Source organism: Lineus longissimus, chromosome 18 (genome assembly GCF_910592395.1).
Source record: "Lineus longissimus chromosome 18, tnLinLong1.2, whole genome shotgun sequence".
Classification (NCBI taxonomy): Eukaryota; Metazoa; Nemertea; class Pilidiophora; order Heteronemertea; family Lineidae; genus Lineus; species Lineus longissimus.
The window spans coordinates 1,666,329-1,692,872 of record NC_088325.1 but is presented as its reverse complement, the minus strand read 5'-3'; the positions used below and the strand labels follow the sequence as shown (position 1 = coordinate 1,692,872).

Genomic DNA, 26,544 nt, shown 5'->3' with positions numbered 1-26,544 from the left:
GCCACAAGTAATTACGAACTGCGTACCCCTTAAAGGGAAGCCTCCCCTGTTCTGCATCTGACGAGAGTGTAGACACTTCATAGACAGATGCAATCTACACGCCTCAGAGAACGTGTTGATTACATGCCATAGAATCCATAAATGGTGCAGAAGTAACACCTCCCTTTGTAATAAGATTGTCAGATCGATTGGTTGATGTTATTACGGGGATAACATTTTTACGAAATTGCTGTCGGTCGTCATAATGTTGTTTTGTCACATACAGTATTATCTTTCTTTCGTCATTTCTTTCTCAAACCAGTTCCATATTGATCAAATGTTGCTGCGATGACCGGTTCAAGAACCATGCACCTGCGGTGATAAAAACTGCGATAAAAAAACGTTGTCTGCCGTGAAATTAACAACAGTGGCAACACATTTGTGACCCACCACGACAAAATGAGTCTCATGTCGCACAGAAGATGAGCCTAAAATGACACCTGGACATAATAGAAGAAATTGATGTACTCAGATTTCACAAAAGGAAGACAATAGTGAAATGAACAACCAGTCCGTCTCAACCTGTCAAGCTCGGAGCGACATGCGACTCATTTTGCCATGGCGGGTCACATTTATGTGCAAAATTGGTGTAAAATTCAAATTCTCGTTCTGATGCTCACTTTTCTCAAAGGTCTAACTGCATTTCTCTTTATAAACCACAAATTACGAACGCCGTAACCCTTTAAAAGTTGCTCCCCATCATTTAGCCACTGAGTAGTTATTCTTTATAGTAGGCCCAGGGTGCTGCAGCTGCCAAGGATGCTGGGTGCAGTGGATCATGTTAAGCAGCATTCTGACAGATCAGATTAATCTCTTTGAGGAATGTGTCGATTGCGTGCCAAGGAATCAGATCAGATCCAATTTGAATTGTACTGTACGAGTACCAGCTTCTTTTTTTGGGTTGGAAATTTTTGAGACTCCTTAAACAGGCAGTCTGTTTTTGGTAGCAGAGTTGGCTGTCCTAGAGAATTACACCTCGGAGCCCCAGAGCTTTGTGGAGAGCATGATGTCCTTTGGCCAGTATTCCTCTCTATTCTTCATCAGGGAGCAGGTCTGAAGTCCTAGAGCCCCAGAGCTGTGTGGTCAGCATGGTGTCCTTTGCCCAGTATTCCTCTCTATTCTTCATTTGGGAGCAGGTCTGAAGCCCTAGAGCCCCAGAGCTTTGTGGACAGGATGGTGTCCTTTGCCCAGTATTCCTCTCTATTCTTCATTTGGGGGCAGGTCTGAAGCCCTAGAGCCCCAGAGCTGTGTGGACAGGATGGTGTCCTTTGCCCAGTATTCCTCTCTATTCTTCATCAGGGAGCAGGTCTGAAGCCCCAGAGCCCCAGAGCTTTGTGGACAGGATGGTGTCCTTTGCCCAGTATTCCTCTCTATTCTTCATTAGGGAGCAGGTCTGAAGCCACAGAGCCCCAGAGCTGTGTGGTCAGGATGGTGTCCTTTGGCCAGTATTCCTCTCTATTTTTCTTCTGGGTGCTGGTCTGAAGCCCCAGAGCTGTGTGGTCAACATGGTCTCCTTTGCCCAGTATCTCTCTCTATTCTTCATTAGGGAGCAGGTCTGAAGCCCCAGAGCCCAAGAGCTGTGTGGTCAGGATGGTGTCCTTTGGCCAGTATTCCTCTCTATTTTTCTTCTGGGTGCTGGTCTGAAGCCCCAGAGCGGTGTGGTCAGCATGGTGTCCTTTGGCCAGTATTCCTCTCTATTCTTCATTAGGGAGCAGGTCTGAAGCCCCAGAGCTGTGTGGCCAGGGTGGTGTCCTTTGGCCAGTATTCCTCTCTATTCTTCATTAGGGAGCAGGTCTGAAGCCCCAGAGCCCAAGAGCTTTGTGGTCAGGGTGGTGACCTTTGGCCAGTATTCCTCTCTATTCTTCATTAGGGAGCAGGTCTGAAGCACATGAGATGTAGTCAGTTCTCTAGTTCAACATTGACATCAAGCAGATTCTCATAAGTCTGTTCTGTGAAGGTGTTTTCTGAGTCAGCAGTGCCCTGTTCTGGATGGTAGATCATCAGGAGCCGTGCCAGAGAATCAGATCAAATCTACTTTAAACTGTTATGTATGAGTACCAGCAAATACTTGGCTCAAAGCATGGCATTGAATGGCTCTTCCTGATCAAAAGCTGCTGTGCGGAACGCTGCATCTGACAAGGATGCTGGGCGCAGAGGATCATCTCTAACACCATTCTGAGAGATCAGATCGATACGCCTCGAAGAATGTGTTGATTGCGTGTCGTGGAATCGGTCACTGGTGGGGAAATAATATCACTCTTCGTAACAAGCTTTGATCTTGCGGTGTATTTTTTACGAGGAGCGTATTCCTTTTAACACTTTTAAAAAAAAGTTATGGGTCTCATGTAGCAACATGTTTTTACAAAATGTGACCCGCTCTACCAAAACTAGGCGCTTGTCGCATCTGAACTTGACAGGTTGATACGGACTTGTTGTTCATTTCCCTATTGTAGACCTTTTGTGAAATGTGACCAAATCAGTTTGTAATAGATTTCACAAAAGGTCTGCAATAGGGAAATGAACAACAAGTCCGTATCAACCTGTCGAGTTCAGATGCGACAAGCGCCTAGTTTTGGTAGAGCGGGTCACAAATAACACTGTAATGTTCAATCCGTTCTCTGGAGTCGCATTTACTGCAGATTGTCTGCAGTTTCACCGTGGTCCACCAAAGCTTCTTCAGGCCTGATGTCGTTCACATCTGATCTCGCTACCTCACCTTCCCAGTTATTCTCCTACCGGATGAGTTGACGTCGGTAGGCATGTAGGTTAACCCTTGTCCATTTGGCGTCTGTGCGGCCCTGCGTGCTTCCAACAGCTACACAGCGCTCAGGACTTATGTTCATACTTGACCACATCTGCCAAGTACCCATTTACTCCAGGTAGAACACTCCGATGGCCCAATTCTTTGTTGTTTTGGGTGGACAAGTGCACTTTTTGTTGCCGATGGGGTATTGCCGATTGAAAAAATACGCGATTCGCCTTGACATACCAGCACTGGTCAGTCCCAAGGTTGTCCTTGATAGAGAGGTTCTACTGTACTCTATTCTGCTACTATCATGTAGTCACTACTTGTAGCGTACTCTACACATCATACTAGAATTTAATTCACTTCTCATTAACGTCAGTAACGATTCTCCCCCATCAACAAACATTGGATTAATCTCGATCGACTTGGCAAACAGTTTCATTTGAGTGAACACTCCAGGACAAATTTGAACAAGGCTGATGTCTCAAGTGGAAATTAACACCGACTTGCGTAGCAGCGGAATACATAGCCACGAACTAATATGCGTCTGTCAAGAGAGATTGTCTTTAGCATATTGTAATGGGTATCTCTGATAGTATTGGTTGATATTTGAAATTGGGGTAATTTTGCTGTACGGCCCTGCACACAAACCCTCAGACAAAACCCTCATTGGCTGAACGAAAATATGGTCTTCACTGTAGACCACCAAATTTTTGTGAGCATTTTACTTTTCACATGTCTTGGGAAGCGCACATTTCTTAATCTGTGGCATCTTCTGTGGCTATCTCTCCAGCATCTGCACCACACTGCCGGTAAAAAACCCCGCCGCCTTCTAGACAATTACGTCCGCCAGGTCCCTAAAGCATCGCTACACCAAGATGTGTCCATAGCAACACAAATCCCCAGCGGCAGAGATTGTCATATGAGAAAATCTGTGTTTCTTTGATAGATGAGCGGCGCAGGTTAATTAGCGGCTAAACTGATGGTTTACAAGGTTGTGTAATCCTGTTTGCTTTTTGTGTTGTTGGTGTAGAGGAAATCACTTTCTGTCGTTGACTAACTTATCTCAGTTTCTCAGATTTGCTCATACGAGACCCGTCACAGCAAAACCAGGTGCATGTCATGCAGAAGATGAGCCTAAATGACACCAGGAGATAATGGAAGAAATTGATGTACTCGACTGTCACAAAGGCAGACAGCAGTGATGTCTGAAGCTGCCAAGCTCATGGGCCTGGTTCTTCTGTGAGGGGTCACAAGTATGCTCTCTGAGAGGTTACTGCCCCCCCCCCCTCAGCATTTACGGGTCATCTCTGCATCTGTCATCAGTGCCTCTGGTCACAATCAGTTTTGCAGGATTTGGCAACATTGAGGACAAGGCATGACTACTCAAGGGGACCATGAACCGGCTATCCACAAGGATTCAGCTATGATCCGACCACATCTCTGCCATCATTTCGGATCTGTTCATGCCCCCGTGTCCCCGCCATAATCAATAATTCAGATTAGGTGGCTTCCCTGTGAGGCGTGAATATCACGAGGGGCAGGATTCCGTAATCACTGGTACATGTAACAAGCTAATGTGTCAGAGATATGACCTGGTTCGAGGTTGGCGGAAAAAAAGAAAGATTTTCTGTGCGTGGACTCATGGTCGTTTAGTTGATGTTCAAATGTTCAAGGGAAAAGGCGATAAAAAGAAAGTTTGACCAGTAACTCGCAGTTTTTAAATGACGTGGCAATGTACGTATACTTACCTTGGGAACATGAAATCCACAGGGGCTGGGTGCACTGATGAAAGCTTCATGGAGCTGAAGCCCATTAATAATGCACTCTGAAGTGAGTGCGGGGCCCTAGGCCCAAATGGTTGCGACAAAAATCGACCACTTACGAAGATGGGAGAGTGTGAGACTTCCTCATCACAGGCACTACAGATGTGCAGTGCCAAAGTCAGAGCGCCCCGGGGTGTTCCCAGACAGTGGACACCAAGGAAAGAATAACAACAATCACAGCTGTCAGACAGTCCCTGAATGATCTCTTCATTCAGTTGCGGTCATGCAGGCGAAGTGGACACCAAATTGCCACGTCAAAATCATTAGTAAATCGCAGTTTTGGTTAAATCTATATCTTTGGTTCTTTTGCGTCACCCTGTATATGATGGGTGGACTTTCAAGATTTCAGATACCACTTTAAGAGAAGTTGAGACAACTACTTGGTCGAAGTCTCCCTCTGGATGTTAATCCACCGGTGATATTCCACTAGAGGAAGCGAGATAATGGTCTGGTATTAAAAACCAATTTCACCGCGGAAGTTCTGAAATTGACGTAGAGAGTGGTTTTCCCCTTCTCACCGTCACCTTGATGAATAATTGGAAAGTTGTTCGTCGATTCTGAAGGTTGGTTGGGGTGGGGTAATGTGAGGTAAAAAGTGAAAAGTAAAAGTTTTGGGTTTATTAGCTGATATGAATAAAGACTAGCAAATGCTTTTACTTCAATTTTGTACAGAAAGGCCTAGTGTAAATGTACATGGAGTTTTAGATAAAAGCATTTACTAGTCTTTATTCATGTCTGATATCAACAATGGTAGATGTCATCATCCAACTTTGCACATTTAGTGCAGACCATCCTGAAACTTTTTCAGCATAACTCAGATGAGCTGTTTAATCTGGCTCAACCTGAGTAGTTATGAGTGATACCCATTTATAAACCTGGGTTGAGTAAGGTATGTAAGGCAAAGATGCCTGCCTAGAATCTCACACCAACTGTGGGGTGGAACCAGGGACCTCATGGTCACTAGTCAGAGATCTGTGTCACTACACCACTATGGCTGCTTGATACTGACGATGGCATTTGATTCGGTTGTTTGGTGGGAAGTTCGTTCTTCATGAAGAGAGCAACAGAGGTAGACTACTCCCAGTTTTGCCGTAGGGGAATGGTCAAGCAGGCTGGAACTTCTAATGCAGTTATGGCTCCAGGCAGCTGTGATCTCTTGCTTTCCTGCACGATCTTAGTGCACCATCCTACTCTGTGAAAACCTGCCCTGAAGGCTGACTTGATCCATCCCATGTGTGGCAGGCTTTCTGACCACCAGACAGCCATGTTTTCAAAAGCAACTCTCGTACCAGAAACATGGTGTAAGTACTTAGTCATTCTTTGGTATCTATGATAAGTATTGGTGAAGGAGCCTCATGGCCTAGTGGTTTACACTGCTGGCCACCACGCAATAGGGCCCGGGGAGAACCCAGGATCGTATGTCTGGATGAACCGGCAAGGAACTAAAATTCCTGGCTCTTCACAGTCCTTCGAATGAGACTCAAAACCAAGGTTCCTTGTACCTGATGTCTATGCCAGGGCAAGCTAAGACCCCACCAAGTGAGAAACATGAGTAGCTTGCGTGGACTCTATCTCTCTCGCCAAAGTCGGACCACTAGGCCAATAAACCCAATTGGCACCTAACCGTAGTGGCACGCAGGATACGCTCATCCCGCCTTGGAGGAGGATTACTCCTAGGAGAATGACCCCTACAAGTGCAGAGCGAACGCTGAAGAAGAAGAAGATAAGTATCGGTGGCTAAGTAAGAATTTTCAGCCTCTTGATTTTCTCTTGTCACAATCTTTCTAAATCCTTTCTCAGTTTGCTGTTATGATAACCACGCAAAGCTTCAAAACTGTGCGGTTGAACCTACTACCTCCTGCACCACTGCACACATTCTTACAACTACACCAATTCAATTCAATTCAATTCAATTCAAATAAGACTTATATAGCACAATTATCCAATAACGTATGATTGCTCGGCTGCGCTTTGAAAACAAAGTCACCATAATCTCGACTTCAGCACCTTTTTGAATGTGCTCACAGTCGGAGCATTTCGCACATTCATTTCTAGTCTGTTCCAGAGTTGTGTAGCATACACCACAAAACTTCTGCCACCATATGATGTCAGGCGGTACCTGAGTACTTGGAGCAAACCTAGGTTCTGGGACCTCAGGGATCGGCTGGGTTCATACACTGGCACAATATCTGATAGATAGCATGGGGCACCATCCTCTCGAAACCCGACAAACTGTGAGGTGACTCGGAGGCTACTGGTTTGTGGGAGGTGGCTTTCTGACTGCAAGACCGACAGCTATGCTTTCAAAACTGATATCCATACCAGAAACATGGTTGAAGGCAGTTTGAACATGTTTTCTTTTCTGGACAAGCATGTTGTTGCACATTCTCCAGTAACTATGATAAGCTTGTCGACGCTACCTTTAGACACGCTTTAGCTTAGCTACTACTAAAATAATATCGGAACACCTGGCCGACTACAGGAGAATGTTCGGTAGGCATCCATTAACCCTTTAACGTTGGATATTGATCATCGATAAAGTGATGATTGCCGGGCAAAGGTTAAGGTGGATTGGAAAACGTTAAAATGTTGTTGAATGTCATTTTCGACTTGAGACCATGGTCAAGTTGATACTGGTAGACTTTTTACGGCGGTCATCTGTAGGCCTGTCTTTGAATATTTGTAGCAGTAGAAAGATACGATCTCACAAAACCAGAGCTGTAATACCAGCAAATAATTCCTATTTTACTGTACCCTAGTGACTATCAGTGCCACTTAGCAAAGGTTGTGGTTTTGCTAGTACCATATTGCTTTGATGTCTTCTGAACCCTTTGAGCTACGAATAGAATGATTCAATTCAACCATTACTACGCAAACTGTCTGTGCACAATGGACCAGAAGCCTGTTCTTAGATCTGGTAATGTGTGGGCGAAATCGATTATATTGCTAGCCTGCCTCCTTACATCTCCACCTGAAGGTAGCCAGCTACCGGGTCACCTCTGGCTCTCGAGTGTACCATTCCGTATTGAACATGTAGCTAGCGATTCGTGCAGTACCAAGTTTAGTTCATTCCGATTCTTTAGAAGTGTGTATAGTACCCCCAGGTATATGGCACGGCTTAACCCGCCGACCATAAGGGAATTCCTTTATGGCCCAGTGGTTGGCGCGTTGGTCCCAGAGTGGAAGTTAAGCAACGTTGAGCGCGGTCAACCTTTGGATCGGTGACCGGCGTGAACAATACATCTGGCAGATCTTCCCACACGATGCGAGCTCTGGATTTGTAGTTCGGTACTTAGACGCATTAAGCGCTAAGTAGGATCAAGGACGATCCATCCCTGTCCGAAGGGGGGAATGATGTATAGTACCCCCAGGTATATGGCACGGCTTAACCCGCCGGCCATGAGGGAATTCCTTTATGGCCCAGTGGTTGGCGCGTTGGCCCCAGAGTGGAAGTTAAGCAACGTTGAGCGCAGTCAAACTTTGAATCGGTGACCGGCGCGTACAATACAAAGTGCACTTGAAACAGAGCAAAGGCTTTTTCGAAGCAGTGATTGCCTTTTGTTTTGATGGGGATCCATTCCATATTGAACCCGTAGCCATTCTCCCAGTAGGTAGCTAGCCGTCTGTGCTGTACCAAGCTGAGTTCCTCAAGTTCTTTAGAAGTGCACTTGAAACAGAGCAAAGGCTTTTTCGAAGCAGTGATTGCCTTTTGTTTTGATGGGGATCCATTCCCTATTGAACTTGTAGTCATTCTCCCATTAGGTAGCTAGCCGTCTGTGCAGTACCAAGCTGAGTTCCCCAAGTTCTTTAGAAGTGCACTTGAAACAGAGCAAAGGCTTTTTCGAAGCAGTGACTGCCTTTTGTTTTGATGGGGATCCATTCCCTATTGAACCTGTAGCCATTCTCCCAGTAGGTAGCTAGCCATCTGTGCTGTACCATGCTGAGTTCCTCAAGTTCTTCAAATGTGCTCTTGAACAGAACATTGGGTGATATGAATAAAGACCAGCAAATGCTTTCATCTAAAACATCATGTAAGGTAGAATGGGGTAATTGTAGCCCCTGGACTATGATATTGATTGATATCCAAATGCATCAAACAATGCAGGGGCTACAAATAAACCGGGGCTACAAATACCCCATTCTGCCATACATTTGCACCAGGCCTTTCTGTACAAAACTGAAGTAAAAGCATTTGCTAGACTTTATTCATATCAGCCAAAGACTTTCAAAGTAGCAGCTCTTGTGTGTTTTGATTATGATCATTCCTGTGTTGCTCTGGTCCCCTGGATTCTAAGTCTCCGGGTCCTGTGACCTATTCCATATCCAACCAATCTTTAGTCATTCCCTTCAGGGAACCTTTTGGAGATTTCGACTTCTTCGGTGCGCAAGTACAGTGGAACCTCCCTTAGCAGACACCTCTTAATTAAGGACAACCTCTCTATTAAGGACACTAGGTTTGGTCCCAAATTGGCTGTTTCCATTCAATTTGACCTCTCTAATCAGGACACCTCTCTAGGACGGCACTTGTCAGTCCCAAGGGTGTCCATAATAGAGAGGTTCTACTGTAATCACTTCAATTTGACCTCTCTAATCAGGACACCTCTCTAATCAGGACACCTCTCTAGGACGGCACTTGTCAGTCCCAAGGGTGTTCATAATAGAGAGGTTCTACTGTAATCACTTCAATTTGACCTCTCTAATCAGGACACCTCTCTAATCAGGACACCTCTCTAGGACGGCACTTGTCAGTCCCAAGGGTATCCATAATAGAGAGGTTCTACTGTAATCACTTCAATTTGACCTCTCTAATCAGGACACCTCTCTAATCAGGACACCTCTCTAGGACGGCACTTGTCAGTCCCAAGGGTGTTCATAATAGAGAGTTTCTACTGTAATCACTTCAACTTGACCTCTCTAATCAGGACACCTCTCTAGGATGGCACTTGTCAGTCCCAAGGGTGTCCATAATAGAGAGGTTCTACTGTAATCAGCTTGCTTGTCTGCTATATCACCACTTGTAGGTAGCGAGTTACAAGACTACCACTTGATGCCTGCATTGTATCAATCAGTATTCAATCCTCACCACATGTACAGTCTTTTCCAGAAGTAAATGCCCACACCCTTTTCGGCACTGAAATAAGTAGTACAACGCCGAAAATGTCAAAATCAATGTAATACGTCAATGTACACGAATACAGTGTACACGTTATGGCAGCAGAGGGTTAATGTTTATCTTGTTTATCAATAAGTATTGTGCCGTTATCCTTTTCTGATCCCAGATGAAAGGCTCAGATTTGTCGGAGATCTGTGGGCTCAGACAGGCGAGGGCTCAGACAGGCGAGGCCATCTGATGCCGTGAGGTTCGGAGAATTTTTGGTTGGAAATATTCTTACGCCATCAATTAATTATAAAATAGAACCTCCCTTAGTGGACACCTCTCTATCAAAGACAACCTCTCTATTAAGGACACTAGTTTTGGTCCCAAATTGGTTGTTTCCATTCAATTTGACCTCTCTAATCAGGACACCTCTCCATTAAGGACAGTATTTGTCGGTCCCAATGGTGTCCTTAGTAGAGAGGTTCTACTGTAGTTGGTTTGCTCGATTGCTAAACAACACGGTTGTAAACCCTCTTTATTAAGAACACCCTCTCTATTGAGATAACCCTCTCTTTTAAGGACACTATATTTGGTGCAGGATTGCTTGAACAATTCCAATTCTATTCGACATCTCTAATCAGGACACCTCAATATCAAGTGCTGTCCTTAACCCTTTCCATGCAGAGTTTTCCAAATCCTATCCAGTATAGTTTGCGACATTAATTTTTTGGCTGTCGGGGTTAGACTGAAAAAAACCCATGACCATTCCGTGCGGTTTGTGAGATAATCTTGCCTATCATAACTTGGTAAGATGGTCCAGATAGCGTCAGGCGAGAATATCTCACCAGCTGCTTGGAAAGGGTTAATCGAAAGATTCTACTGCACCAACTGTATCTTCTCCCAAAGGAATCGCTATGCAAACCGTGATTTGTCTCCCGAACGATATTCAACGAACCCGGAAACAAATTGTTGCTGAAATGTGCTGTCCCTTGTGAATTTTGTATGGATTTATAACCTTATGTAGAACTTCAGCAGAACCTTTTCATAAGGACACAGTGTGACCGACAAATGTTGTCCTTTATAGAGAGGTGTCCTGATTACAGAGGTCAAATTGAATGACGAATTGGGACCAAAATCAGTGTCCCCAATAGAGAGGTTGTCCTACTAATGGAGGTGTCTGCTGTACATGAACATCGTTGACCGGGGTCTCCGATGAATAAAGCCAATTTGATTTCGAGATTGAAAATCGGTTTATCGCAAAGTCAGCTTTTAGGGAAAGTTTGTTATGGAGAAAATTGTCTGCGGTTTAGAAGGTGCTGTCCAATTTGCTTTTCGATGTCGCTGACACTCTTATCGAAAACTCCACCTGTCTGCCAAGAAGGTAAACCTCCTTGGAAGCTTACTGTCGAAAATCGCATTGATTTGCAGGCAGTACTGTGAGAGTACTCAATCAAGTTGGACAAAAAGCATATCTTTGCTTAGACAAGAATGTGCTGATAAGTTGCATGTAACACGCGTCCCATCGAAAAACAAGATAGAACGCCAGACTCCCATAATCAAATAGAAGAAAGGTAGGAGCAGAGCCGTTACCTTCGTGAACAGATTGTAAGATTGCATGTTCGCGCAAGAAGTCAGTACTGCTCTAAAGAAAGTGTTGTGTTGTTGCATGTTAGTCAAATTTCAAATTCGAGAAGGTGCGGAGTTTTTTTCCCAGAGATGTGTCCAGTCCTCGAGTGTGAGTCTCCTTAACGGGTAACTCGTGTCAAATTTCACCATATAATGTTTTAGCTGTTTTTGACAAATGACTACGTCACTTTCTCATAAATCGGTAAGGTTTTCAAATCGAAATGCACATTTTCTAGAAATTGATGATTTAATCCCACCCGGACGGCTCGTTTCGATGCCGTTTTCGTTGATGACGTCACAACATGAACATTTTTGCGGTCGCGGTGGTTTACATTCAGCAATTTTATAATAAATCTAATCAAAAATGGAAAATTTGAGCTTTACATTTGTGATCAACAATTAAAAACGGACGTATTTCCACAAAGTTGTAAATCACATCATAGTGTCACTTTAAGGCTTGGTATATAGTCTCGTACAGTTTTTCCCCATTCCGTGTTCGCTTGTCATGAAATGCCAGTCACAATATGAACCTTTGCTTTTGCCTATGCAGGGTTTTGGCGGTGTACCATACCCCTGGCCCACAACCGGTAAAGACCAAGTTGCCTGGATCCAAACTTGGCTCAGCATCACGGAATCTTAGGTACAAGGTCTTCATTGCATTGAGCGCACTGCTATCGTTTCATTTTTGGCTCACCGTAGGGGAGTCTATACAACACTGCAGTGTCCGTCGTCCGTCCGTCGTCGTCGTATCCTATTTCTAAAACAGTGGCACGTTTCTTAACCGCTAGGGCTATGGACTCAAAACTTTGTATGCATGACCCCCTAGGTCAGATGACCTTTGACACTGAATTTCAGTCCAGTCTGTTTCTTGACTTGGCCACTAGGGGGCCAAAACTGAAAACATAAATAGTGTGATATCTCACTTGTTAGTGATTTGTTTTTGATTTCAGGTGTAACCAGACAAAAGCTCAAAAGGGACTGTGGTGGTACGCAGTGTACAGACCCGGAAAATACTGGATACGGTATTCGAAAGAGTTACTGATTGCTCCAGTAAACAATGCTATGAAAAAGATGCCACGATTCCGAGAGGTTCACTCGGGAACAGCCCATAGATACGCAGTGTTACAGCACAAATTATCCTTTGTGGAATTTTGATTTTCGTTCTTGCTCTTTGTCGTTGCAGGGTGCTGTTCAGGTCCGCTTTGACCGTATCCTTGCTGGAAGCCTCCCCCCTCGAGTCACGAATGTTCACACTGAGGCAGGGCCCACGGATAACTTTGTAAGTACAGTGACACCTCCCTTAGCGGACACCTCTCTATTACAGACAACCCCTCTATTAAGGACAACACTTGTCAGTCCCAAGGGTGTCCTTAATAGAGAGCTTATACTGTTTCTACTGTCCCAAATTGGTTGGTTCATTCACTTTAACCTCTCTAATCAGGACACCTCTCTATTAAGGACAACACTTGTCAGTCCCAAGGGTGTCCTTAATAGAGAGGTTCTACTGTTTTTACATGCAGTTCAGTATTTGGGAGTGAACTAATAGAGTGTCATTGTAAAACAAGATTCTTAGTGATCAGCGTTCAGGCTGTTGCTACATGTGGCGGTGCCTGGTGGCAAATATGGACATTATCCTCCTGGCCACCTAAATCCCTAGGCCAAGTTCTCCCTTTAACTGATCAACTCCACATAATGACTCTTCCAACGTTAAACTGACTTCTCATTCAATAAAATTAACGCCATGATTCACAACCATTTAAGACCTTTTAAGACGTCTGCAAGATAGATGAGCGTCCTTCGAAGTAAGCGGGAATTGACTTAGATTATCTTTAAATCAACTAATTGATGACATAATTACCTTCAATTAGCTAATTGCTTTAATTACTTAATCAAATTCCTCCCAAGGAATGATTTGTTGTTTCAGAATTGATTAATTGCTGGAGCTGAATCATAAGCTTGAATCAGAATGATTTTAAGTCATCTTGTGGATGATTTCAAGAAGTGAATTTCATCCACTTGTTCAACAACTTTATGTTACACTTCGGTAAATACTTGAATACAAAATGGCCCTCCCTCTTCTATTGGTGATAGTAATTTAAGTAAGGTAAACTGGTACATTATAGCCCTGTGTGGTTTAATGTGTACTGTGAGCTGTTTTCTACACTGTTGTGTGTATAATTGTACCAGTTTACCTTAAATCCTGCTACTCTCTTGGTTCAGAGTCAAAACTAAGATCGAAGTGTTCCTTTAAGGTAGCGTACAGTAAGGGTTAAGTAGCATATGAATGACACTGTACTGTGAGCTGTTTTCTACACTGTTGTGGGTGTAATTGTACCAGTTTACCTTAAATCCTGCCATCCTCTTGGTTCAGAGTCAAAACTAAGATCCAAGTGTTCCTTTAAGGTAGCATACAGTAAGGGTTAAGTAGCATATGAATGACACTGTACTGTGAGCTGTTTACTACACTGTTGTGGGTATAATTGTACCAGTTTACCTTAAATCCTGCTACTCTCTTGGTTCAGAGTCAAAACTAAGATCGAAGTGTTCCTTTAAGGCAGTGTACAGTAACAGTTGAGTAGCATATGAATGACGCTATACTGGGAGCTGTTTTCTACACTGTTGTGTGTATAATTGTACCAGTTTACCTTAAATCCTGCCACCCTCTTGGTTCAGAGTCAAAACTAAGATCGAAGTGTTCCTTTAAGGCAGCGTACAGTAAGGGTTAAGTAGCATATGAATGATGCTGATGCTATGTTCGTAAATATAACATACGCTAATGCAGGTATGACTAGCGTTCAAACCATGCAAATTAGCGCATCGTTAGCGCACAGGGGTTCAATAAGGGATGACTCAAACTGTTTTTCTTGGCAGCAGAGAACCAAGTACTTGTGCGTGGTCTGCTTGATCCCATTTCTAAACAACTTAGGGGTATCTAAGTACACATGAGGAAGATCAAGTAAAGCCGTAGATGTATGTTGAATATTCTGATCAGCTTCAAGAAAGGTTCAGGCTCCACACCTTGGCCATAAGGCATCCCTTTGCTCAAGTCTCCCCGCAATCATAGTGGGGCCATTGCAGAAAGTGCACAACGCTGCTGCTCGTCTGGTAGTCAGATGCCGGAAGTCGGTGCATATAACTCCAATTCTCCATGAACTGCACTGGTTGCCGGTAGCACAGCGAATTCAATACAAGGTTCTCATGTTTGCAATCTATGGACTGGTTCCATCTTATATTTCCGCGCGCAGTCTCACTCGTTTGACCTGCGATCGCGGGGGTGTGTCAGGCTGCGGGTGAGTCCAAAGCCGGTTGTACCATCATACGGTGACCGGGCTTTCTCTATCGCAGCCCCACAGCTCTGGAATGCTCTACCCGAATGACTGAGATTGTGCGACAACCTTAGCTCATTCAGAGTCCTTCTGAAAACCCACCTCTTTCGGGAGGCCTTTGGATGAGTTGGGGCCGAATTTACAAAGGGTGTTTAGCTTAAAACAGCGTTTAATGTCTGAAGAGACAGAGTCAGGGCCTTGCAGGGTTTCTTCATGAAAACCGCATTAGGCCCTGAAACTGATTATGTAGAATTTACACGCGTCTAACTCTTAAACACCCTTCGTAAATTCGGCCCATTGTGTTTCCATTGTAAAGCACATTGAGCGGACAATTGTCTGGATACTGCGCTATATAAGCATCATTTATATATATATATAAGTAGAAATGCTCCGATTCGAGTGATGTGGTACCTTTATAGAAGTGTTCATTTCTTCTTCTTTCTCTGTCTTCACAATTTTTGAGACGGTCAGTCCGTCTTTGTGATAACGACGTCGGCTAGATTGACTCAAAATGGAAAAATGACTCTATTAGTCAATAGCTGCAAGGCGTCATTCCGACAGCCATGAAAGTCTCTTCCACCCATGAACAAACTCCAGCTCCATGTCAGTGTATTCTGTCTCATTAATTCCGACTCTGTACAATAAGTCTAATTTAGTCTGACAGCTTGGCAGTCATTTGCCCGAGTTTATCTGTACGTCTGATTAAGACGTACGTCTGATTATCTGTACGTCTGATTAAGACGACAATGGTTGATTTTGACGTTGGGTTGTTCAGAATAAATGAGGTTGGGGACTGTAGATGGTGCACCGAGTCAAATACCTTCTCTGGTTGGTGCGGAGTTAGTGACGACAATGTCAACAGCTTTGCCTTGCTGTCAACAACAGGGTAGCTGTTTGGAGGTTGGCCAGACTCTCCCGGCGCTGTTTTAGAGATGACCTGACGATAACCTGGCACATGTTTTTTTTGAATTGACCAATCACTGTGCGTATGGTTATTTGACACGACAGGCGTCACATTGAAATACAGTGGAACCTTCCTTAGCGGACACCTCTCTATTAAGGACAACTTCTCGATTAAGGACACTAGGTTTGGTCCCAAATTGGTTGTTTCCATTCAATTTGACCTCTCTAATCAGGACACCTCTCTAATCAGGACACCTCTCTATTAAGGACAACCTCTCCATTAAGGACACTAGGACTGGTTAGGTCCCAAATTGGTTGTTTCCATTCAATTTGACCTCTAATCAGGACACCTCTCTAATAAGGACAGCTCTAGTCAGTCCCGAGGGTGTCCTTAATAGAGAGGAACAACTGTAATCAATATGATAGTTAGTTTACTTTTGACCTGGCAAATGAAACGCCACCATTCGAGAGCAATCTAGAGAGATGATGGGATTATCGATCTCAAACAACCACCGAAAACCAGCTCACCAACTCCGATAGACATACAATCAGAACCTCCACCTTCTTCTTCATCTTCTTCAGCGTTCGCTCTGCACTTGGAGGGGTCATTCTCCTAGGAGTAATCCTCCTCCAAGGCGGGATGAGCGTATCCTGCGTGCCACTATGGTTAGGCACCAATTGGGTTTATTGGCCTAGTGGTCCGACTTTGGCGAGAGAGATAGAGTCCACGCAAGCTACTCATGTTTCTCACTTGGTGAGGTCTTAGCTTGCCCTGGCATAGACACCAGGTACAAGGAACCTCGGTTTTGAGTCTCATTCGAACCTCCACCAATAGGTGGCACTAATGTCTTCTCACTTCCTTTCAGACCCTCCATGGCTCCCTAGACGCATCCGAACTCGGATTCCAAATCCTCGTCTCCAAGCAAACTACCACCGAAGTCCAGCTCACCAACTGTGATATCAACGTGCAACTGCTCCGTGGAGAGGTGAGTGCTAATTAGCTAATTACCTAATTTGTTAATTCCTAATTAATCCTGTCTCATAAACTGTTAAACTCTCATCATATTGGGGCCATCTAACTTTTTGGTCATGGGGGCAATCACTGTTTGTCCCAAATCTGCATGCAAAACAGCAAATTAGTTAATTAGTAATTAATCAAAATCTATTAAGCTATTTATAACTCTCATCATACCTGGGATGTCTTTCATTTTTTGGTCCGAGGGAGGCAATTAGCTCTCTTTTTTGTCCCAAATCTGCATGAAAGATGAGTTTTGAGAGATGTCTGGGTGAAGTTGCCCCCTGTCCTTTCATACTAACTGATTAATAAAGAGATTTTAGACATCATTTTCCCCCTAGGGGTCTCAAACGGGGTCGTTTGGGGTTGAGACATCAACGCTGAAAGTGTTAAAGGGAACTGGAACCGCCGAGCGATTTATTCAACTTTTCGACTTTCACCGCCCGAGAAAGTCAAACTTCCAACTTCCTATTCGAGTTCAGATTTGTAGCTCCGCCCCCAGTGCCCGAGCATGCGCAGTTCAATTTGTTATTATTGAGAATCATGTGAGAATCACGTGAGTCATGCGATCTTTCATTCATGAGTTTTCGTGGTAAATTCCATAGTAGTGACGTCACTCAATGATTGACAGCTAGGCGCCATGTTTCATTCATGCCTCGTTCTGATCACCCGATAGGCGGGAAATGAAAACGAGGTCATACGAACTGGCTTGGCGGTTTCAGTTCCCTTTAACCTTGGTGTTGCGGCCAAGCATGTCAACAACATCTCCAGACTCCGTCACTGACTAAATCGCCATCACAGTCTCTAACCATTAGTCTATTGGGCAACAGGGAGGCTGTTATTATCGATGGCAAATATGATTTAACTTGTCCGAATAGAAGGCGAATACTGTTGCCCAAGGTGCTGTGGTTTTACCGAACTGGAGGTATTAGTTGTTTCACCAACACCATGGGGGGTGAGATGAAATGAAGACCAACATTTTAGCTCCGGACGAGTGAGGGATCATTTCTTGGCTGTCTAACCTTTCCATAACACTTGCATTTTGTTTAGCTCTCTTTCTAACATTTACTAACTTTTCCTATTTTTATTGTTTGCTTTCTACTGGATGACAGATACGGGCATTGGTACGGTTTGTCCTCGTGTTTTGATAGAATGCAATTCTGTATTTGTGCATATGGGGCCGTCCATAAAGTCGTGTTTTAATAGAATGCAATTCTGTATAAAATAGTGCATATGGGGCCGTCCATAAAGTCGTGTTTTAATAGAATGCAATTCTGTATTAGTGCATATGGGGTCGTCCATAAAGTCATGTTTTAATAGATGCAATTCTGTATTAGTGTATATGGGGCCGTCCATAAAGTCATGTTTTAATAGAATACGATTCTGTATTAGTGCATATGGGGCCGTCCATAAAGTCGTGTTTTAATAGAATGCAATTCTGTATTAGTGCATATGGGGCCGTCCATAAAGTCGTGTTTTAATAGAATGCAATTCTGTATTAGTGCATATGGGGCCGTCCATAAAGTCGTGTTTTAATATAATGCAATTCTGTATTAGTGCATATGGGGCCGTCCATAAAGTCATGTTTTAATAGAATGCAATTCTATATTAGTGCATATGGGGCCGTCCATAAAATCGTGTTTTAATAGAATGCAATTCTGTATTTGTGCATATGGGGCCGTCCATAAAGTCATGTTTTAATAGAATACAATTCTGTATTAGTGCATATGGGGCCGTCCATAAAGTCGTGTTTTAATAGAATGCAATTCTATATTAGTGCATATGGGGCCGTCCATAAAGTCGTGTTTTAATAGAATGCAATTCTGTATTAGGGCATATGGGGCCGTCCATAAATTATGTATGTACCAAGCTGTGAAGGGGGTTGGTGTCAGACTGTACGAGGTACATTCAGGGGAAGGGGGTCTATTTCAAATCGTAGGTACTTGTATGCACGATTTTCACGTTGAGCACCTTTGCGGTGAGTACGGACTCTGTTGCCATCTCTTAGTTTTTCTGAATCGCACTGTACGTACCTCATGGGGGTGTGCCACTGACAAAAATCATGTGCCAGTTATTACACACTACCTATATGCACTGTAGAATGTATGACCTGCTGATGGGTATGCGTACAGGGGTGGGGAGGGGGGTACAAACAGAGCGTACAAGGGGTGGTTAGGTGCATATGTACTTTATGGATGACCCCTATCATGGTGCATGTGGCTATCTCTCTCTATCTGTGTTAGTTTAGTCTCGCTTCTAGAGCGCTGGGCAAACGAGCAATTTTCGTCGCTGCGACATGCGACGTGGTCATGACGAAATGACGATTGTGGTCGGAATGCGGCCGCCGTGAATTGCAATCACTCATCATGTTGTCATGGCCCCATAATGACTAAAATCCCTTGTTTGCGCAGCGCGTAATGTTCACCGCAGACAAGACGTGGTATCGCTATTACGGATAAAAATGCAATGGGCGATAAAATATTGCTTGTCTGCAGGTTGAATTGCTTTTCGTTGCGATTAAGGTGAACCTGTTATTATGAGACTTTAGGTCCTCTAGCCCCGCAAAAGTTGTGACCTAGTAAAGATGATAATAAGACATTTTGGTTGAAATTTGTTTATTTCAAACGCCGTATGATTTTGCCATCGTATCGCAAAAGCGAGTACGAATTTGTATAGCCCCTGCCATTGTCAGTCTGATTACACTGCGCGATCACAGTGTATAATGTACAGTGACTTTATAATATGGGAGCTAATAGTGGCAGAGAGATAATGCTCGAATACTATGTCTGCTTGGAGAATGGAGAATGGAGAATGGCTGGATGATACTTACACGAATCCTACTACAGGTGGATTTTGTTAAAATCCTGCCAACTTGGATATTGTTGCATCTGAAAAAGAAAATCAGGAAAAGGAAAAAGCGTTAATTTTCGCGATGCATGTTGTGTTACCTGGAGTGGTGGTATGCAGACCGCTTGATCACCTAGGTGGTGGGATAAAAGTGTTTTTGGATGAGTTTCAAAAAGTAAATTCTACCTGACACTTTAATTTGATACTTATAACCGTGAAGAAAAATTGAAGTAACTCAAAGCTGTGTCTGGTATAGCTATTGTGGAGTACTACATTAGGCCTATACAAATGAACAGATATCAATGTTTTAACCCAGTAGAGCCTGACAGCAGAAAATAGTCTTATATTGTAGGTTTTAGAATTCTATTGCTGTCACAACATAGTGTTGACCAGAAAATTCATTTTCTCCCACTGCAAAAAATTTTTTTTTAAGTAAAAAAATTTGCTAATTTTATTTTGGTGGATTAAATATGACTTTTGTATTTCTAATCAAAAAGCAGTTTTTCTCAACTTTTATTTTCACGAAGTCTGTATAAAATAAAAATTTGGTGTTTTATGTTATCTCAGCTGAGTTTCTGGTTGATGGGCCTCTTGTTAGGGTCCAAAATTTCATAGCACTTTCTGTATTTTTCTCGTGTTGTAACTTGGTATATTTTCATCGGATAGCGCATTATCTTCAGTAAAAAATAGCTAGCTATAGCTAATGCTATTGGCATCTGTTGACGTTTTCCCTCATCCGTTTGCTAATCCGAAACATTTCCCGTTGATATCGGAAAAAGCCGAGGTTATTTGATATTTAAAATGTTGACTTTTTTAGAGGCCTAGGTATGTCTGTCAGCTTAGGTATATCCAGGGTTCCGCGCCTCCTCTGATCGGTATTCCATCCCCTTTGCTTCAACCTTCAGCCTGATGCTATTCTTTTGAACCAATAGATACACTGCACACCATAGAAATTGAACATGTTAAATTTTTTTGGAATCCGACCTTCTGTTATCTGCCAGACTCGGGTCGGGTTAAAAATACCTGCACAATACCTGTTGAATCGGAGGGGAATCTTATAATCTGAACTGTAGGTGATGTGTTTTTTTATTATGTCTATTGAAAGCGTAACAGAGCCCAAGCTTTCTTATAAAGTTTTGAAATTTTTCCATGAAATGGACAAAATGAAGTGGGTTTAGTTAGGTAATTCTGGTTGATGCACTGATTCAGAAGCATTAATGTATGTTACATCAAATTTCTTCTTGTTTTGGCGTAATTTTGGCGGTCATGATGTACTTTCTGAGCTATTTTTAGCCCGAGTTTGAGTGCTATTTTGAGTTTCTAACAAAACGACAATAAAAATAATAATTTTTTAGCACCTATTTACTTGATCAAAAGATATTATAAGTTATGATAATTTGAAAATTTTCGCATGTGCAGGAATTTTAGATTTCATCGCCCGACATCCCTCAAGGATGGAAAACGAACCAACATCAAAACGTGTAAAAAAGTAGAAAAATGAGACACGTTTTGCTCCGGGCAACGTCGGCAGAGTCGGATTAACTCTCGACAATTAAACTAAACTAATCAACGACTGGAAAAACGCCGTAACGTAAGACAGCGATTATTGCCGCGAGAATTCCGAGCTCACAATTTCTGATCAAAGAATTTAATCAGGAGGTTATGCGCTGGAAGTTTTCGTGCGATTTGATATTCGTAATTTGTTTGAATGTGAATTTGATGGCGTAATATTTGTATGTTGTCATCGTAGTGTTATCTCCTTCAGTTAAAGGGTAACTCGTGTCAAATTTCACCATATAATGTTTTAGCTGTTTTTGACAAATGACTACGTCACTTTTTCATAAATCGGTAAGGTTTTCGAATCGAAATGCACATTTTCCAGAAATTGATGGTTTAATCCCGCCCGGACGGCTCGCTTAGATGCCGTTGAAATTGCACTACGCCGACGACGTTTTCGTTGATGACGTCACAACATGAACATTTTCGCGGTTGCGGTGGTTTACATTCAACAATTTTATAATAAATCTAATCAAAAATGGAAAATGTGAGCTTTACATTTGTGATCAACAATTAAAAACGGACGTATTTCCGCAAAGTTGTAAATCACATCATAGTATCACTTTAACGCCGAGTTAAGTGAAAGCGTTAGTGATGAAACTTGTTTTGAAGAACTGGGCTCAGGCCCTGAAATCTACTGAAAGGTTTCAGAAAAACGGTTAAGGCCTAAAGTTGGATGATAATATCTGCAAGTGGACAGAAAAGAAAAATGCCACCTTCTTTTTGTCTTTCAGCTGAATGTACAAACAGTATTTGCCAAAGATGAAGTCCATTTGTTTGTTAAGTTCGAGGGGACGCCGGAGATCGCCCTGCTGGTCAAACCACATCAAAAAGCGGAGGTAAGATAGTCTGATCTCAGGCAAAACTGCTCAATCTGTGGATTTGGCCGACCATTTCACCAGGTTGCATCCGAGTGCCCATTCCTCAATGCGTGCCAACACAGCTGGGCATTTGATGAATGAATCTATGATGATTATCGCACAAGGTGTCTTGCACTGGGATCCCATCATCGATTCAATGATGGCCCATGGTAGACCCACTGATGGCCCATGGTAGACTCACTGATGGCCCATGGTAGACCCACTGATGGCCCATGGTAGACTCACTGATGGCCCATGGTAGACTCACTGATGGCCCATGGTAGACCCACTGATGGCCCATGGACGATCCATTGTTGGGAGTTTCATCTTGGGCCCAATGACGTAGGGTCCCATAAAAATAAACGTATTTCTTTGATCGCCCGTCAATAAATTCCTAATTGGTTCCATCCATGGATCATTGATGGGACTATGGTAGTGACAACCATGGGTTCCATCTATTGATCTATGATGGGACCATGGGAGATCCACCCATGATCTATGATGGCCCTATGGTAGATAAGACCATGGGTTCAATCCATGGATCTATGATGGGACCATGGGAGATCCACCCATGATCTATGATGGCCCTATGGTAGATATGACCATGGGTTCAATCCATGGATCTATGATGGGACCATGGAAGATCCACCCATGATCTATGATGGCCCTATGTTAGATAAGACCATGGGTTCTATCCATGGATCTATGATGGGACCATGAGAGATCCACCCATGATCTATGATGGGCCTATGGTAGATAAGACCATGGGTTCTATCCATGGATCTATGATGGGACCATGGGAGATCCACCCATGATCTATGATGGCCCTATGGTAGATAAGACCATGGGTTCTATCCATGGATCTATGATGGGGATTCTCCATCATCTATCCATGGCTGGAACATTGATGACTAATCCCTGCCATAGATCCATGCATGGACACTTTGCCTGTCTATACTGACTCTTGAGTTCATTCCAGGGCGCCATCGATGTCCCCCTGATCGAGGAGAAGGTGAAGAGTGCCCTGGCGGCGTCCGTCTGTCACTTCCGTCTTAACTCATCACAAGCCGATGGACCGTTTGGCTCTGCCGGTGTGAACGACAGTTTCGCTCGGGCCCAAAACCATGTGCCTGTACGTATTACAAAACATTTAGCAAATGTGGGGTGATTGTGACCCATGATGGGGTAACAGTGGGCCAGTGGTGGGTGAGGCTGTCCCAAAGTGGGGTCGGTTTGGCTCGGATTGGGTATTGTCCATCTTAGGCTTGGACCAGACCTTGAAACATGTGTAATTAAACAAAAAATTAAACTGACTCATATTGCATAAGTATCTTCAAAGTCGGCACCCATGTTTTTTGACACTTGGAGTTTGAGTTTGGGAATGTGGTTTGAAGTCACCCTATTTGGTTGCAGTCACCCCACTTTACGCCCAGACTCACGGGAGTTGAAAATTATCAGTCATTTTCAGATACCATGTGGAGATTTTGGGAATTTTTTCTCTGGTGAATGTGGTACATATTTGGAACCATGTGTGTTGACTTTACCGATTCTGTGCTTCTGTGAAGCTATGCTATGCAGGTCTGCAGACTACAGTAGAACCTCCCTTAGCGGACACCTCTCTACTAAGGACAACCTCTCTATTAAGGACACTAGTTTTGGTCCCAAATTGGTTGTTTCCATTCAATTTGACCTCTCTAATCAGGACACCTCTCTATTAAGGACAGCACTTGTCAGTCCTGAGGGTGTCCTCAATATAGAGGTTCTACTGTATTTTGATAGGTTTTTTGCTGGCAGAAGCAATTCCTGGAATGGGACTCCTCAAATGTCTGAACATAAACTTTTTCGAAATCCGTTACTTTAAAATCTTTTTCTGACTTCATAATTTTGAAAAACAGCCAGATGTAGTGATGTCGATACTATCTCTGAGCTTATTTTCAATCCTTTTTCCCACAAAAGTGGAAATTAGAATGCAATAATCACTTTTTCTCAAACCTCGAGTTGGTTTGAAAAAATTTAAGAGAAAGTTTTTGAGGTTTTTGCTTCTTTTTTCATTGTTGTTGGTTACGGTTGTACAGGGTGGTGCGAAAAAAATGTAGGAAATTCAAAATAATTTTTTTTAGAAATTTCATTTTCGAGGAATGAGTAAATAGTTTTAAGACTGCCAAATCTTTGTGGAAATTTATTTTTGCGAATTTTGTGTGTAACCCAAATTGGCAAATATAAAATTTGAGTTAATTTTTTTTTTGGAAAAAAGTTAAGAAATTTTTCTTTTTCACCATAATAGCAATAGCAACATAAAGATGTTAATTATTTCAAAAATGTTTTTATTGCGAAAAAAAGGCAGCAGGCAAATTTTGCGGTTTCTCAATCCAATGATAAAGTCACTGCAAATTCTGTGAGACATTTTGAAGATAATATTTTGTGAAATTCAAAAACTGAAATTTGTTTCAAAATTCAAAATAAATTAACTCAAATTTTTTTCAAACCACCACATTTCATGAAACATACCATTTTCATTGCATCAGTTAATCTGTCGTAAATTAGTTCGTCCAATTGCGTTCAATTTGTTATTATGTTAATTTATTCGGTTGATTATGTTTCGATCGCATGATTGCATGCAGTGTTTTGCGTATTTTCCGTTGCCAGGACGACCAGTTAAATCTTCGCACTAACACGCCCGCCAAGGACGAATCGAGCGGTCTGCCTGTAACCAGCAGCCATCTTGGAAACTTGCATTCGGCGCCACCTATAAAAATCGTAGAAACGCCAACAAAATCTGCAGAGCCGCCACGTACCTTGGTCATCGATGACACGATTGGTCAAAACTCGCACGCTTTTCGACCAATCAGAGACGAGATCAAATCCAAGGCGAAAGACCAGTTAAATGAGGTGACTAGTGCTCTGGATGTCCAGGCTGACGAGCCTGAGATTGTTAGCGAGTTAGTCCAATTGTCAGAGAGTCGACCACCCGATTTAGAATTGGTCGAAGTGAGTATGTTGTCTAGCGAAGGTCACGACGTCTGCATGGAAATTAGTGCGCCATCTATGATTCTGCTTTAGTACTAATATTATGGCTTTTCCGTGAGAGTGGTGATTTGTGAGGTTGAATATTAGTTGTTGTGGTGATGAAAAAGTTGATCCAGGATTCTTTTGCTGATGTTCGAAGCAAATACTGATATTGAATCTCTGCAATGGTTAACTTAGTTTAAGATATGAAAGTTGATGGAGTAATGGATTAAATGATGGCCAGAGGAAGAAGCCTCAATTTTGGTAGGCCATAGGGGCAGCGGTAGCGCAGTGGAGGAGAGTCGGCCTCGTGATCAGGAGGTCGTGGGTTCGACTCCCGGCCGAGTCACTGCTTAGTTCCCCTACTGGTCGAGTTCAAGTGAGCACCTTCTGGTTGCTCCTTGGAACCCCTGATTGATTTCTGTGGAGACCGGGGTAATAATATGATATCCCAAAGCGCTTTGAATGAGAACTATAGTGTCACGGAATTGCGCTTTATAAAAAAAAAAAAAAAAAAAATCATTATATTATATATTATATGGTGCCAAGTTGAATACAATGAATCTTTAACCCTTTCGTTGCCGATGACGTGTGTGGCAGGTCATGTACATGGCCCCATGACGTGCGTAATACGTCATGCCCCATTAAAATTCTAATTCGACGGCATTTGAACTTCACACAAGTTCTCAAGCATGACCGTAAGTAGTCAAGATACGGGAAATCTAATGAGATTGCTCAAGCATTAGCTGACGATAATCTTGAACTAGTACACCTCCCCATGGTTGATTTTGGAACTAAAACGGTGTCTTTGAACATCGGAAGAGCTGCGTTCATGTCATATGATTGATGTGTTAAGGCTAACTAATTTAGCAGTGCTAAAACCTATCACTGATTACATAACATATAAGATGATAACCTATAGTGCGTTCCATGCAGACAGTGGCCAGATGTTAATAGATCCCTAGCCTAGAACCTCACTTCCTAATATCCCGAATGGTCTTTATTCCTGTCATCGTCTTTTCTACGTTTTATGTACATACGACCTGTTTTGTCTGTGGTATTTTTCGTTTTGTTTCATTTGGCATCAAAAGGAATTGCAAATTTCATGGAAGGAATTTTCAATTATTTTAGTCCTTGTTCATGGATTAAACTCGTTTAGACCTGCGATTTAAATCACATGAGATGATAATCACTTGTCTGCGGTGATCATCGCATATCAAATTCAGTGATTACCAGTTCTACTCGCAGACAAGAGATAATTTTGTCGCTTAAACCAGCGATTTTAATCATGCGATTAAAATCGCTTGTCTGCGTGTCGCTAAAGAGTGGAAAAGACCATGATAATGACTAGTACACGGTCACATGACTCGCTGAATCACATTGTATAAAGGGCACCACGCTTGAGTGTAGAACGGAGATATCACAAGGTGTGGGGCGACCCCTTGCATGACCTTCCTTTCAGGTCTATTTCAGGTTTCAGGTGTTCTTCGACCCAAGTTTTTATGAGCTAATCCCGTTGTGAGATGAGATCGGTTTAGATTTGACTTGACTCGGACAACAAAAAAATGATAAAAAAACAAAATATGCTAGAATGTTGTTCTTGTCCAACTTCATGATACTGTAAACCGGGAAGACGCGGTGGCGCAGTGGTAGAGAGTCGGACTCATGATCCGGAGGTCGTGGGTTCGATTCCCG

At 42.9% G+C, this 26,544-nt stretch overlaps 1 protein-coding gene across 36 annotated transcripts in view; it reads left to right on the top strand.

The window, feature by feature from the left end:
* Positions 1–26,544, top strand: part of LOC135502483 (phospholipid transfer protein C2CD2L-like) — a 121,526-nt gene that overhangs the window by 32,036 nt on the left and 62,946 nt on the right. For 33 of the 36 annotated variants that reach the window (XM_064795359.1, XM_064795361.1, XM_064795373.1 and 30 more), the window contains exons 2-6: positions 12,519–12,614; positions 16,431–16,550; positions 21,718–21,822; positions 22,823–22,975; positions 24,490–24,831. In XM_064795359.1, coding sequence (XP_064651429.1) covers positions 12,519–12,614; positions 16,431–16,550; positions 21,718–21,822; positions 22,823–22,975; positions 24,490–24,831 — 816 coding nt within the window. The remainder of the gene's footprint in view (positions 1–12,518; positions 12,615–16,430; positions 16,551–21,717; positions 21,823–22,822; positions 22,976–24,489; positions 24,832–26,544) is intronic. The other 3 variants (XM_064795380.1, XM_064795379.1, XM_064795375.1) reach the window with 2 other exon arrangements.